Source organism: Pygocentrus nattereri, chromosome 20 (genome assembly GCF_015220715.1).
Source record: "Pygocentrus nattereri isolate fPygNat1 chromosome 20, fPygNat1.pri, whole genome shotgun sequence".
Classification (NCBI taxonomy): Eukaryota; Metazoa; Chordata; class Actinopteri; order Characiformes; family Serrasalmidae; genus Pygocentrus; species Pygocentrus nattereri.
Window position 1 is genome coordinate 25,776,245 of NC_051230.1, and position 14,400 is coordinate 25,790,644.

Here is a 14,400-nt window from a genome sequence, read left to right on the forward strand (position 1 = left end):
TGATTAAATTAACAAGTCTCTGTGGTGGCTGTGAAGGTGTCAAGGAAAAAAAATGGACCCAAGAAATTCTTGCTACTTTTTATTGTTTTTATGTTTATTTGAATTATGAATATTACTTTTGTCTGACGTATATTGTGATAAACTTACTGCTGAGGTAAATTGGTTAGAAATTTGCTTACATGCTTAAAACTTTCGCACAGTACTGTGTACACTCACTGGCCACTTTATTAGCTAAACCTGGTCAGTTGCTTGTTAACAAAATTGTTAATCAGCCAATCACATGGCTGCAACTCAATGCATTTAGACATGTAGAGACGGGCTGGTTTGAGTATTTCAGAAACTGCTGATCTACTGGGATAACCATCTGTAGGGTTTATAGAGAATGGTCAGAAAAAGAGAAAATATCCAGTGAGCGGCAGTTGTGTGGACGAAAATGCCTTGTTGATGTGAGAGGTCAGAGGAGAATGGGCAGAGTGGTTTGAGATGATAGAAAGGCAACAGTAGCTCAAAGAGCTGCAAGTGTGTGAGTGTTTCTGTGTAGGTGAACAACACCTCCTTAGGGGTGTGTGTGTGTGTGTGTGTGTGTGTGTGTGTGTGTGTGTGTGTGTGTGTGTGTGTGTGAGTGTGAGAGTGTGTGAGAGAGGGAGAGATGTATATGTTTGAGGGGGGAGGGGGAGAGTCATTCAAATGAACTGTCACTCTGTTATTATGCAGCTCTTAGTGAAGCCTTGTTTGAGTCCGATTTGCACTCTCTGAACTGTTGAAATCATGTTATGACTGTTTAGTCATAACTTGGGAAATGTTTACTCTTTCGCTTAACCGGATAGATGGTGTGAGATAAGACCCATTCATGATTATTTTGGAGAAACGTTGTGTGTATTGAGAAGAAAATGTCTGAGTTAAACGCTGAGAAAATCTTGAAATAAGCAGATTCTGATTTTGAGAAATTTACATGAGAGTGAACGGGGCAGTTTTCTGTGCCTAGTGCCAAACAAATGCTCATAACTCTAAAGTTAATTGATAAAATGTTGAGATATTTTGGGGTTTCAGAAAGGACACGTTTCTCTATCACATGAAGCTGAACTGGAGTTTCTAGGTGAAAGTTTACGGAGTTTAAAGCAGATTCCCTGTGTGATCAGCTGTGTCTGTGAGACCGAGTGGCCTTCTGTGACATCATCGATGTCCGTTAGAATCTGAAGTTCTGAACATTCCTCCATTCATTCTTATGGGAGGTTATTAATTTTTAAACTTAATTTTATTAAAAACTACCAATCCAATTGACTCCAACCACACATAACACAAGTCACAGCACCGAGACCTTCGAAACGCAGTTTGAACGGAGTCTGTATGTTAAGCGGTTCGGGCTGTATTAATTGAAGAAAAGTGTGGAAGAAGAATAAGAAGAAGTATGAGAGATATCAATAAAGTGCTTTTTCAAGCTCTCTAATAAATCAGCAGAAACTCTGAGGAATGTTTCCAACACCTTGTTCAAAGTATGCCACGAAGAATTAAGGCAGTTCTGAAGGCAAAAGGGGGTCCAACCTTTTACTAGCAATAAAATCGCCAGTGAGCGTATGTATAAATAAAATAAATAAATAAATGAGTGAATGAATGGTATGGTAAGGGGGGGGGGGGGGGGGGTATTTACAAAAAAAAAAAAAACCCACCTCAAAGTAAAATATCGAATGTGTATTTGGACCGTTTTCACTACAGGCTAAACAGAATTTACAGATTCACCCATTTCTGTTCTTATTAGCATTTCACATACTGTGCCTTTTTTTATAATCAGGTTTGTACAAAGTATAGAGTTACTGTTAATTGTACGCCGTTAAGCAGACTGAAGTTTTACGAACCTGTAGGTTTCAGTGAAATGTTCTTAATAAAATCTTTATTATTGCTTAATAAAAGATCAACATACCATGTAAATGCAGGAAGTGCAATAAATCACCCATTATATCAAATATGACTCTCAGTTCCATAAAACTTTTTCAGCCTTGTGTAATGTTTGTGTAATATTAGTGCTTTCTCCAGCTTTCTATTTCTTTGCTAACGCTTTTTGATGAGATACTAATTTTCCGTAGTTAGTGTGCCAACATCTGGTTCAGTTCTGTGCATAGACCAAGAGTACTAGCTGGTTTCCTAAGACTTGGGTCTCATTTGCCCTCTCTATCGTATGTCACTCTGATATAACGTCTCCCTTTATTCTCAGTGTCCTTCTCATTGCCACTGCCTACTGTGAACAGACTCTGATTGTGTTACCATAGTCCTTAGGAGGGTCAGGTTGCAAATCACTGCAGACTTTGTCCTGCTCAAACTGCAGTAAGGTTATATAGTGGAAAACAATGGGCAGAGTTAAGCAACTGCACAATATTAACATGATTTCAACAGCTGGAATATACAGGAGTTTGGTCCACAGCAAGATGAGGCGCAACTATGAAATCTGCCTCTTGTGTGCATGTGGGACAGTAGTGGCGCAAAACACAGATTTGACATAAAGTATACTTTAAAGCTGTCTAAGAAGAACTGATTTTAAAGAAGCAGCTAAACATTTCTGATCAAACAAAAGCATCCTGCATAGCTACTGTTCACAAATGGAAAACACTCGGACCGTTTAAGAAAGAACATTAATGACTCTGGTGTTGTAAAAGTAGCAAACGCATGTTTGGCAGCACTGCAGCCAGTCTTGTTTCTGTCCAGTCTTGATAAGCTAACTTATCTTCAGCACAACTCTGGTGACAACTTAAGAGACATTGATAACCTGCCTGTCCATGCCACCGCCTTTCTACTCGACCTCGACAGTATCGTCTGTCTGCAAGACACTGTAATTAGTTGGCCTAATAGTTTTTCATGTATTTTTAGAAGCTAGGTAAGTGTAATATTAATTACTCCCTGCATGACAGAAAAGGTCAACGTCATGTTAATTGTCAAGATGCCAACACCTATACCAAATTACACAGATCCATCAGTTAGCTATCATGTTACCATCGACTCACATTATTGAACCTTGACTAAGCACACATATAAGTCCTTATTAGAACTTAATTTACTTAACTTATTTAGCTAAATACATGACGTGGTTACATTGCTAGCTATCTAAGTTAACCTCTGCTTACGCTAGCTAATTAACTTAGCAAGCTAGCCTAAGCTAGTTGTAAGGGCTGGGCAGCTCGATGTAAGGGAGGTGCCTACACATGAACTATAAGGCAGGCTGAGTTTAACGCAGCAGGCAGTGACCTACTAATGTAGTTACTCAGAATGCAAAAATACACCTCGATGTCAGGCGAACCATATAGGTAAATAGTTAGATAACTCTAACTCACGTGAAAAACGATTGTCCGTTATCCGTACCCAAACAACTGGCCTAACTACACCCGTATGCTAACAACAAACAGGTCGTGTCAGTTCCAGTTTGAATCTGTCCATATAAGTACGTCTGGGTAAGTATGGCTTACCTCCTGCTCAGCGTCACCCTGCTCCGAGACTCCGATTTCGCTGGGTAATTCGGCAAGGTCCGTGACCCGAATCAGCCCATCGTGAAGAAAAATAGTCTCCTCCTTTACAGACAACCACTGGGACGAATCCACGGCCCCTGATCCCATCTCTTTCTCCCCTGAAGACAGTCCCAAAATTTACAGACATTAAACTCGAGCATACGACGTTCACGTTGTACCCTGTAGCCTACATTATTTCCTCAGTTAGCAAAGCACGACAAAAGTATACTGGTGTCTGCTAAGCTAAGCTACGCCCGTCCAGTAAGACAGCTAAGCTAGCTACCTACCTAGCTACTTAGCTAGACAAGCTAGAACGAACGCTCGCTACTTTTAGCTGGCTAGCTTTCCCCTGGCGCTGCAGACCGGCCAGCTCCTCCGCTCAAGCTATGCTCTCGGATTTTCGGAAAGGTGGGCGTGACACAGGAATCTAATATTCTGCTCTTCCACAGTTAGGCCAGTTAAATCCCTTTTAATCGAGACCTAAACGCAGACCATAAAATAGACGATACGTGCAAAGAGAGTGCGCCTTGAATTATACTGCTGATATTACTGGTAGACAACTAGATAATGAAACCTGCACAGCTGTCAGCGAGACGCCATATTTTTCCTGAGCCAAGTTTTCCCAGTGTACACCGCGGTTTCGTATAAACACAACAAGCCGTTCCGATGATGCATCGTTTAAACACCGTTATTATGTGATCAGATGTCATTCAACAGACATGGTTTGTACTGCTCGTGGTTATTTATGGTTATTTCAGTAATGTGTCCTTTGTATCACTAACTACTATTGTAGATTCAGGTTCCTGCATGCCAAACTAATTTATGGAAACGACAAGCTGCTCGTTTTTTGACTGTGGAACATTCGCGCCATCGCGTGGATGATTACTGTGATGGCCAGCACTGAATATTTGGGATGTTCTAGAAAATCTGTGGTAAATCTGCAGAATCACACACACACACGCACACACACGCACACACTTGCTAAAGGGGGGCGGGGGTGCTGAAGCCTTTCCCTGTGGTCACTGGGCGGAAGGCAGGATACACTCTGGACAGGTCGCCAGTCCATCGCTGGGCAGACTTGCGGATATTTTCAAAAAATAGTGTGTTAAATGTGGAACTAATCAGTAAAATAAGATTGGACTCAAACACCACCATTAACATAAAGTTCAGATCGTCTTAAGGCCATATATATTCAGCCAGACCAGTTAGATTTTTATTTATAAAATATATATATATATATATATAAATATATATTTACAATTATAAGCCATGGAACAATGTACTTTTATCTGGAACTTTCACACAAATATGAAGCAATAAAAACATTAGGCAAGAAGGAATTCATCTTAGTTGGCCATCATTTGCAATAAGAAGAAACACACATTACTAAACACTTGTAGTACTTGAACTACTGTACCACAACTGAGTTCCAACTTGCCACAGACTTAAATTTCAGTCACATTGTCAGAATGTACTTTCGTTGCTCCCAGTTTTAGGGTTATTAAGCAAAGTTTGGGCAGCGTTTGGTTGCATCTGAGCATACAAAAACTTTCTAATACCAAATTAGCAATTATCAAAATACCTATTAAATACACTGTTATACAAATGGACAAATCATATTATTTTACTTTCCAATAAAGATCACAATGATATAACTCAAACCATACACTACTACCATTCAAAAGTTTGGAATCACTTGCCATGTTTTGTTATTTTATTTATAGTAACTTGCACCATGTGGATTTAAATATTATAAACTACTTGTCAAAATGTCTAATAATTGTCTTATTCAATATTTTTTTTAAAAATTGTGAATGAGAACTGTGTAAATGATAAATATACTGTAATTAGCAATTTACAGGGTGTTTTTGCTCAAGTTGTGCCTTGGGTTTTGATATCCATTTTTGAAATTTTATGAATTTTGGAGATTTATTTTGCTAAAACCTATTTCTCAAAACCACACAGCTCAGTCATTTTATAATTCTCTACACATCAAAAAATTCTTAATTTTTATTTACAGCATTCTAGTGTCTTGCTAATTGTTTGAAACTTGTGAAGCAGAACAGGACTACTACTTTGGAATAATTTAATACACTTGCCTACAATTAAATTTATTTTGTATAATTGAAAAGAATTGATTCCAAACTTTTGAATCGCAGTGTACATATTCACATTTTGTTGCAGGAATTGGATAAAATGATCTCAGTTTATCATTTGCTCTCTTTAACTTTGATGGGAATATATCTCCTTGCCCTGGGGCTCAGGCAATTATGAACAATTCAAACTCAACATTAGCCTTTGGGTGTGTTGATGCACATAGACACTTAATGTCAGAACCAACAGATCAATTTCTTTATTTTTTTATTTTCCCATCAGTATTATAGGTGAAAAGGACTTTTCTTTACATGTTTTGGATTTCTGAGATTTAAAATCCTGAGACAATATTTGTAAAGTTTGCGAGAGGCTCTTTTGTTGATAAGCTGCTTAATATGTTTTGTATCGGCTTGATCTTCTTTCATTTTCTTCAGTGATGAATCTAGCTCTGTGGTCTTGGAAAGGATGGCAGAACAGCTATGCACATAAAAAAAACAACAAAAAAAAACAAAAACAAATGCACGTTACTCTCTAGTAGGACAAGTTTAAAATAAAATTATGTTGCTGACTGAACAACAGAAGAATATTTGTGCATTAATGTATGAATTCTTGTTAATGTACAAACCCTGTGGTTTTGTTGCATTCTTTAATATTTGATATTTCAATGCAGGAGAGAGACACAAATTTGCCAAGAAGAAACTGCAGGATACTGGATTTCTTAAGTTGTTTTAAATTGTTGGTAAACCTGAAAGAAAGAGAAAAGAGTGAGATAAGACAATTAAAAGAAATTAATCAATAACCTTTTTCAATGAAACTATTTACTGACCTGTATATGCAGTCACAATGGTAGATTGTAGTGGACTCCATGTTGCGATGACCATATATATTTTCCATTGGTCCAATCCTGTACTTGCAATCATCCAAGTATCTGAATGCATCACATATCAGTGGAGATCCTAGAAAACAAAATAAACCCACTCTTTAGAGCCAATAATAGCCAAATCAGATGCTGAAAATGTAGATATGACAATGGTAAAATGCTCCACATCTGTAACAGCAAGCTTAAAATCTAGTGTAGTCCGGTTTTTTTGATGTCTCTATAGAGACTTTAAGGGCTGTAGCTACCAGTGAAAAGTTTTACCTTAGATGTAAATGTTTGCTTATGCCCCATTTGGTTCAACATTTGTAACTGATGGAGTTTACATTTAATTAGAAAAATACAGAGTTAGAAAAAAGACTTCATCCAGTTTTCTTTAGCATCATCTCAGGAATTTTAAGATATACATGTCCAGGGCAATTCAGGTCACAGCTGTTGTAGTTGTAGCGAGCTCCAGCTTATTATTTAGTTATTAAGATTCAATAACTACTATTATAGATAACTTATTGGGTAACTGCTATGAAACTAATATATAAATTATTATAAAAATACAGTCAAATTATATGTTTTGTTGATTTTCTAATTAAACATTGTTTTGTTGACACATCATGCACAGGGAACACACTTGTAGTGCACAAATTCTATTTATTTGCTGAGTTTAACAATTTGGGGAAAAATTTAGCTGATATACAAAATCAACATTCAGCAAATAAACAGTAATTGTATTCAATGTGCAGAAGTGTGTTAGAGGATGTGTATTTTCACCTACAGAATCAATAGAACATGTAATTTTGCATACAACTGCATTACAGTAAGAACCTGAAGTGTGGTCTCCACATGAGCCCCTAAGAATTTAGGAGTTAATACAGTAATTAGGTTTTTTAAAAGCTGTATGTGGGTAGTTCTAATGAATTGGTTCAAAGTCAGAGTTGAAAACATTTTTCAGACTTTTTTCAGACTTGGACTTTAAACAAAGATCCTTTTGCTTTGAGTGACCCTATACCTTAAGTATGTTTATTTTATTAAAATAAATATTTGAATATTCCATTTTGTCACTATCAAAACAATCATAAGACTTCCAAAATGTTACCAAATTTTTCAGATGTGAAAACTAGAGAGAGAGAGAAAAAAAAAATGAGTACAACTCAAGAAGGCTAGCCTAACAAAAACTTCGTTGAATAGTTTTTCACACATTTAAAACAAGTTGTCTTGACCACCTCTACATGTCTAAATGCACTGAGTTGTGGCCATGTAATTGGCTGATTAGCTAGCTAACAGTTATACCTAATAAAGTGTCCGGTGAGTATGTGTGTGTGTGTGTGTGTGTGTGTGTGTGTGTGTGTGTGTGTATACTGCTCAAAAAAATAAAGGGAACACTTAAACAACACAATATAACTCCAAGTAAATCAAACTTCTGTGAAATCAAAATGTCCACTTAGGAAGCAACACTGATTGTCAGTCAATTTCACAGCTGTTGTGCAAATAGAATAGACAACAGGTGGAAATTATTGGCAATTAGCAAGACACACTCAATAAAGGAGTGGTCCTGCAGGTGGGGTCCACAGACCACTTCTCAGTACCTTTCTGCTTTCTGGCTGATGTTTTGGTCACTTTTGAATGTTGGTGGTGCTTTCACACTCGTGGTAGCATGAGACGGACTCTACAACCCACACAAGTGGCTCAGGTAGTGCAGCTCATCCAGGATGGCACATCAATGCGAGCTGTGGCAAGAAGGTTTGCTGTGTCTGTCAGCGTAGTGTCCAGAGACTGGAGGCGCTACCAGGAGACAGGCCAGTACACCAGGAGACATGGAGGAGGCCGTAGGAGAGCAACAACCGATCAGCGGCAGGACCGCTACCTCCGCCTTTGTGCAAGGAGGAACAGGAGGAGCACTGCCAGAGCCCTGCAAAATGACCTTCAACAGGCCACAAATGTGCATGTGTCTGCACAAACAGTTAGAAACCGACTCCATGAGGATGGTATGAGGGCCCGACGTCCACAGATGGGGGTTGTGCTCACAGCCCAACACCGTGCAGGACTCTTGGCATTTGCCAGAGAACACCAGGATTGGCAAATTCCCCACTGGCGCCCTGTGCTCTTCACAGATGAAAGCAGGTTCACACTGAGCACATGTGACAGACGTGACAGAGTCTGGAGACGCCATGGAGAGCGATCTGCTGCCTGCAACATCCTTCAGCATGACCGGTTTGGCAGTCGGTCAGTAATAGTGTGGGGTGGCATTTCTTTGGAGGGCTGTGCTCGCCAGAGGTAGCCTGACTGCCATTAGCTACCGAGATGAGATCCTCAGACCCCTTGTGAGACCATATGCTGGTGCGGTTGGCCCTGGGTTCCTCCTAATGCAGGACAATGCTAGACCTCATGTGGCTGGAGTGTGTCAGCAGTTCCTGCAAGATGAAGGCATTGAAGCTATGGACTGGCCCGCCCGTTCCCCGGACCTGAATCCGATTGAGCACATCTGGGACATCATGTCTCGCTCCATCCACCAACGCCACGTTGCACCACAGACTGTCCAGGAGTTGGCGGATGCTTTAGTCCAGGTTTGGGAGGAGATCCCTCAGGAGACCATCCGCCACCTCATCAGGAGCATGCCCAGGCGTTGTAGTGAGGTCATACAGACACGTGGAGGCCACACACACAATACTGAGCCTCATTTTGACTTGTTTTAAGGACATTACATCAAAGTTGGATCGGCCTGTAGTGTGTTTTTCCACTTTAATTTTGTGTGTGACTCCAAATCCAGGCCTCCATTGGTTAATAAATTTGATTTCCATTGATGATTTTTGTGCGATTTTGTTGTCAGCACATTCAACTTTGTACAGAATAAAGTATTCAATGAGAATATTTCATTCATTCAGATCTAGGATGTGTTATTTGAGTGTTCCCTTTATTTCTTTGAGCAGTGTATATATACACACACACACACAATGGAACATGGAACAAAGACTTTACCTGTTGGTTCTTTAGAAGTAGAGTTGGTTTCCTTCCGAGAATAACTGAGTGTTTCAGTTGTCTTAGTTGAAGATACTGTCTTTTTTTGTGGAACAGATGTAGATTTTTGCTTTGAAGTTACAGATCTTGATGTTGTGGTCATACTTCCTTTAGAAGCAATATTTTCTATGGAATAATGTTTGGGAGATTTACACTTTTTTGTTACATAAATGTTTTTCATGGCTGAAGATGTAGTTTCCTGGTTTGTCGATGAAGCATTCTTAAACCTTACACTCTCCCATGACTTTAGTAGAGGTACACCAACAAGTAATGTTGTCTTAGGGGACGAAATCATGTCTTTCCAGAGTATGCTTCTAGGTTTTGTAGTTGGCATAAGTTTAGCTGGAGTTGGGTTCCTGATCTTAGGTCTTTTGGTGATGTTAGCTGACTTGTTTTCTAAATGGCTGCCTTTGATTTTGTGCTTTGGATGTGTAGTTGTCATGGTTGAAGTTGGATCTGAATTTGTTTGGCTTTGGAATTTGGTTGACACTGTATTTTTGGGGGGTGCACTTGCTCTAATTGAAAGTATGGCCTTCTTGCTGGGTTGTGTCTTGTTCACAAATACTCTGCCAGTCCTTGGAAATATGTTCACCCAAGATGTTGTTGATAATTTTGGAGATACAGTAGTATGCAGAGATTTCAGTTTTGATGCATTGTCCACTTTGTATTCCTTTCCCTTCTCTTGTGTTGACTGGAAGTTAAAGTCCCTTGGAGGTTTCATGTTATCACAATTATGCTTTGACTTTGGAGGTTTACGAGAGGTTTGGACCAACTTGATCTGTATTGTGGCATTTTGAGATGTGGTTGCTTTTCTTCTATTTGTGGAATTTTTGGTCAGCGAAGTAATCATTTGTATTTGAGCACTAAATTCTTTTGCTTGAGACAATGTAGTATGAGTATGAATGATTCTTGTGGGTCCTGGGGATGGAGTAATTTGCATAAGCTCTGATTTATGAACTGATAATGTCCTTAGTTTATTTATAGTTTTATTCTTCGAATGGAAAAATGTAGAGTTTTTGATTGTGATTGAGTTGGGTGGCGTTGTACTTTTCCAAACTGAAGGAAGAATGGTAGTCCTTGGTGATAGTTTCTTGGTTTTTCCATAATGCTGCTGCATCTCTTCACTCAACAAAAGAGTATCCCCTTTTGCAAGTGCTACTGCATGAATTCTCCTTTGCACATTTGATTGCTTTCTTCGTTTAGGTTTCATGTTTTTTTCCTTGCCTTTAGCTGAAGTGTACACTTGATATTCATGTGGTGGATCAGAGATGCCACTGGTCCCTGAATTTGCATTTGTAAGGTTATATGGTGTGGGATTTTTGAGGATTGCAAAAGGTGCAATCCGAACTGTTGTGCACCTGTAAAGAAAGATTGAAGATCTGAAGCTGCACAAGCCCAAATGCAAAAAAAAAAAAAAAAAAAAATATATATATATATATATATATATATATATATATATATATATATATATATATATACAATATACAAATGCTGACAAATAAAAGACAAAGAAAAAAAAAACATCACAGACACATGCAGGGTCTACTATGGGAACATAATAGAAATGTAGTTGTGTTGCCTGAGACAGGAAAAAAAAGGTAATGAAGTCAGACAAGTCAACACATGCAGTTCAACTAAAGATGGTTCAACTCCAGTGCTTCACTAGCCTTCATTACAGCAGCTGTGAATACACAATTACATCTTTATATGTCACAATTTTACTATAAATTTAAATGAATCAAAGTGTTCATCACAGGCTGCAGAAAGCCATCTTAAAGTCATGGGAGGGCCAAAAATGTCTACAAAAACTTCTACAAAAACTTAATTTTCACTTTACCCCAAATACAGGGTAAATTGTCAGCTAGGACTTGCTTGGTGTCAGAGGTTTGCATCTTTAGTTTTGTGCTGGACATTAGGGAGACTTTAACACTACTGCTATCTTAACATTTCACTTAATTTAAAATTTTCCCCATAAATAAGTAAATAAATGAATGAATGAATGATAAATGACAATGAAAAAACAAGCTCATTTCCACAAGCAGTGCACTGGTATGTAATGTGATAACTGTTGAAAATGGAATCATGATTGGACAAAACTTGTCCTGCAAATTCAAACTGAAAATTTGAAAATCTGTTGTGAGATTAAGATTAAGTGACCTTTATTAGTCCCACAATGGGGAAATTTTACCTCCACATTTAACCCATCCGTGAAGTGAAACACCACATACACACTAGTGAGCACACACACACTAGGGGGCAGTGAGCACACTTGCCCGGAGCGGTGGGCAGCCCAATCCGCAGTCATCACAAGCTGCCCTTAAAAAATGTTCCTAATACAAGCTTATAGCCGCAAGTTACCATAGTGAAAAGTACATGCTAAATCAAGTTATGAAGTAATCTCTTACTTTAGTTTTAGTTTTATTAATGTGGGTCTGACATTGTGTCACAGACTGTTATCTAACACAACAGAAGAATATAAGTTGTCTAACAAAAACCAAGTAGTAACCACCTTGAGGGCTCAATTTTGTTTATACGAGTATAGTACTATATTAGCTCCAGGGCAAAACTAAAGAAGCATTTAGGCCACCAAGCATGTCTTGGCTAATAAAATGCTTTTGTCTTATTAAATTGGTCTAAAAGCGCTTACTAACCAGTGTGTAATTTGCTTTTCCACTGCTTTTCCAATTGCTGAGATTATAAGATTATTTGCATGAACTCAATCTTGCATGCAATAAATCATGTACTTTAATGGACATTTCAAAGCATTGGTCTTGTTGCTGTTTTTCAATCCTTCTCCTGCTGTTTAAAGCTTAAATCACCACAAAGCTGATGTTCTGAACCCAGCTGAGTATAACAGACAAAACAATATAACAAGACATTTAAATGAATGATTTTGCCGTCTAAGATACTCTGTTCTCAACACTCACATTCCAAACCAGTTGAGCTGAGTGCAGTGACTCTTCTGAATAAGATCAAAGCAGCGGAGCTTCAGGATATTAAAGAAAGTGTAGCCCACCATATTTGAGACTGTATCATTGACTTTGAGAAGACACTGCTTAAACCTAAAAGCAGAAAAGACAGAAAGGAGAGGAGGAAGAGGGAAAGGGAGAGAAAGGATATAAAAACACATACAATATCTTGCACATATTACAACAAGACTCTATAAAATAACTTTAGAATCCAGCTTCACTGTACATTACTGTGCAAGCACCTAATAAGCAAATGTACTGTCTATAAAGTATACTATAAAGAAAGTACCACTTTTTGCTCTCATACTTTTAGGATGTCCCGGTGTTTCATAATTTAGAAGACATTTTGGTACTTTCCTCTTTACTGTACCGTTCTGCTGAATATGTATAGAAAATGAAATACTTCGGTTCATTTCTGTCTCAGTCTATGTCAGCGACAGAAATATGCAGGCGGTAAGAGGATAAATTACGACTCTCAGGAGTCTTCCTGTAGGCTATGAAGATATATGAGAGGAATGCAATCATGCCCCAGCAGCACTCACCTGTTGTCACAGTCACAGTGTGAAATGGTGAAAAGAGAAGGGTTTAAGACGCCAAAGTTCACAGTGAAGGGCCGAATTATGTTGCTACAGTGATCGTGCTCTCGGCAACATCTGTCTACAGGCTCAAACATTCCTAAAGGTGACAAAAGGTCATTTGACAGAAGTAATATAGATGTAAACAGTGTCCTAAAACTTCATGACTCTATTATAAACTTTTCAAAGTTTTCCTTATTTAATTATTTCTTTTTTTTTACTTACCAATGATTATTAAGTTTACATTCATGAAAAGTCAGATGCAGACTGGAAGACTGGGAATGACGGTTAGCTCTAAATCTACTCACCTAACTGCTCGTAATCTCCAGCGGTGCTTCCGCGGCCGCACCACAGTGTCCCAGGGAAAATCCAAGCGCGCTTCTGGCGACTTTTTGCTCCTACGCGATGACCCAGGTCCAGGTTCCTCCTCTGTCGCATCCAGTTGCCAACTGCACTTGGTCGAAATTTACATGGACTACGAGGATCGAAAAGCAAGCTTATGTTCAGACGCAACGACTGCGTGCCATCTGAATCCCATGTGTGCACTTCACGACATAAAGTCAAATAATTTTCAATTAAAGATCTCTCGGCGCTTATCGAGCACCCTTCGACGCGGTGGTCTGCTGTCCAGACAGTCCAGTAAAAGAGAAGAGGCTCTGTCGCCGCAGACTTTCGAAGAAAACTACACTGAGTGCGCCCGAGTACTGATTTCGTGGTAAGACAAAAAGGCTCATATTGTTGGTTCCATGTGTCTGAATGCAGAGCGCTGGAATGGCAGAGTATTATCACAAGTGCCAAACAGCAGAGTCTGATTCTCATATTGTCACAATTTGTAAAGAAATCACGTGATTCAAATAAAACGAGAGGTCGCAGCACTCTTTCTGCTACTCATGAGTATTTCAGTCAGTCAACTATGTTCCTGTTGGCAATAGACTTAGATACGCTAATCTAAACCATCAAAGGCATTAGTCCTTAAATTTACAACAAAACACAACGACAAGGCTTAATCTAGGTGTAGCTAGAGGACCGTGTTTGCTCTCCGTTTTTCTGTTCTGCAGCCAAACTCATGGTGGGTGATGATGCTATATACACACCCTCACCCAGAGTCCAGGGGTGGGGTCTATGGCAAGCCATTTCAGCCTAAAGTGACACCAGTGATACAAGTCAAAACTTTGCTTTTACAGCTAAAAACACACATTCAAGAGCTCTGCAATGCGGTTTGTTCTAGTAAAACTATGATTCCATGTCTGGTATGCTTTTTTGTTGACTCATAATATCAAGTATACATATCTATAGGGCTATTTTCTCTAGTTATATTGCCAGGATGACACATTTACATGGAATTTTGATCGGTCTTACTTAAAATTACATTTTTGCTAGTAAAA

General features: G+C 38.8%; 2 protein-coding genes across 8 annotated transcripts in view; both read right to left on the reverse strand.

The window, feature by feature from the left end:
- The window catches only part of LOC108437401 (probable E3 ubiquitin-protein ligase HECTD4), a 123,977-nt gene extending 119,751 nt beyond the window's left edge, over positions 1 to 4,226 (reverse strand). For 4 of the 7 annotated variants that reach the window (XM_037531309.1, XM_037531306.1, XM_037531307.1 and 1 more), the window contains exons 1-2: positions 4,066 to 4,222; positions 3,453 to 3,610 (exon numbers count right to left, since the gene is read on the reverse strand). In XM_037531309.1, the coding sequence (XP_037387206.1) occupies positions 3,453 to 3,610; positions 4,066 to 4,201 (294 nt within the window). In that variant the 5' untranslated portion in view covers positions 4,202 to 4,222. The other 3 variants (XM_017714475.2, XM_037531311.1, XM_037531310.1) reach the window with 3 other exon arrangements.
- Positions 4,227 to 5,821: 1,595 nt separating this feature from the next.
- On the reverse strand, positions 5,822 to 13,695 carry LOC108437404. The gene is made up of 7 exons (XM_017714486.2): positions 13,324 to 13,695; positions 12,983 to 13,115; positions 12,399 to 12,533; positions 9,433 to 10,829; positions 6,412 to 6,541; positions 6,211 to 6,330; positions 5,822 to 6,062 (listed from the first exon to the last, which is right to left on the reverse strand). The coding sequence occupies exons 1-7, from the start codon at positions 13,451 to 13,453 to the stop codon at positions 5,870 to 5,872; spliced, it is 2,238 nt and encodes a 745-aa protein (XP_017569975.2). The 5' UTR covers positions 13,454 to 13,695; the 3' UTR covers positions 5,822 to 5,869.
- Between the last annotated feature and the right edge of the window lie 705 nt (positions 13,696 to 14,400).

What these genes read in the sequence shown, in the direction of transcription:
- LOC108437404 (XM_017714486.2), bottom strand. Translation starts at nt 13,453, where the DNA reads ATGCGACAGAGGAGGAACCTGGACCTGGGTCATCGCGTAGGAGCAAAA. An exon ending in CACTGTGACTGTGACAACAG is followed by an intron (nt 12,534 to 12,982) that starts GTGAGTGCTGCT and finishes TTCTGCTTTTAG; the next exon opens with GTTTAAGCAGTGTCTTCTCA. An exon ending in TACTTCTAAAGAACCAACAG is followed by an intron (nt 6,542 to 9,432) that starts GTAAAGTCTTTG and finishes TTTGTTTTCTAG; the next exon opens with GATCTCCACTGATATGTGAT.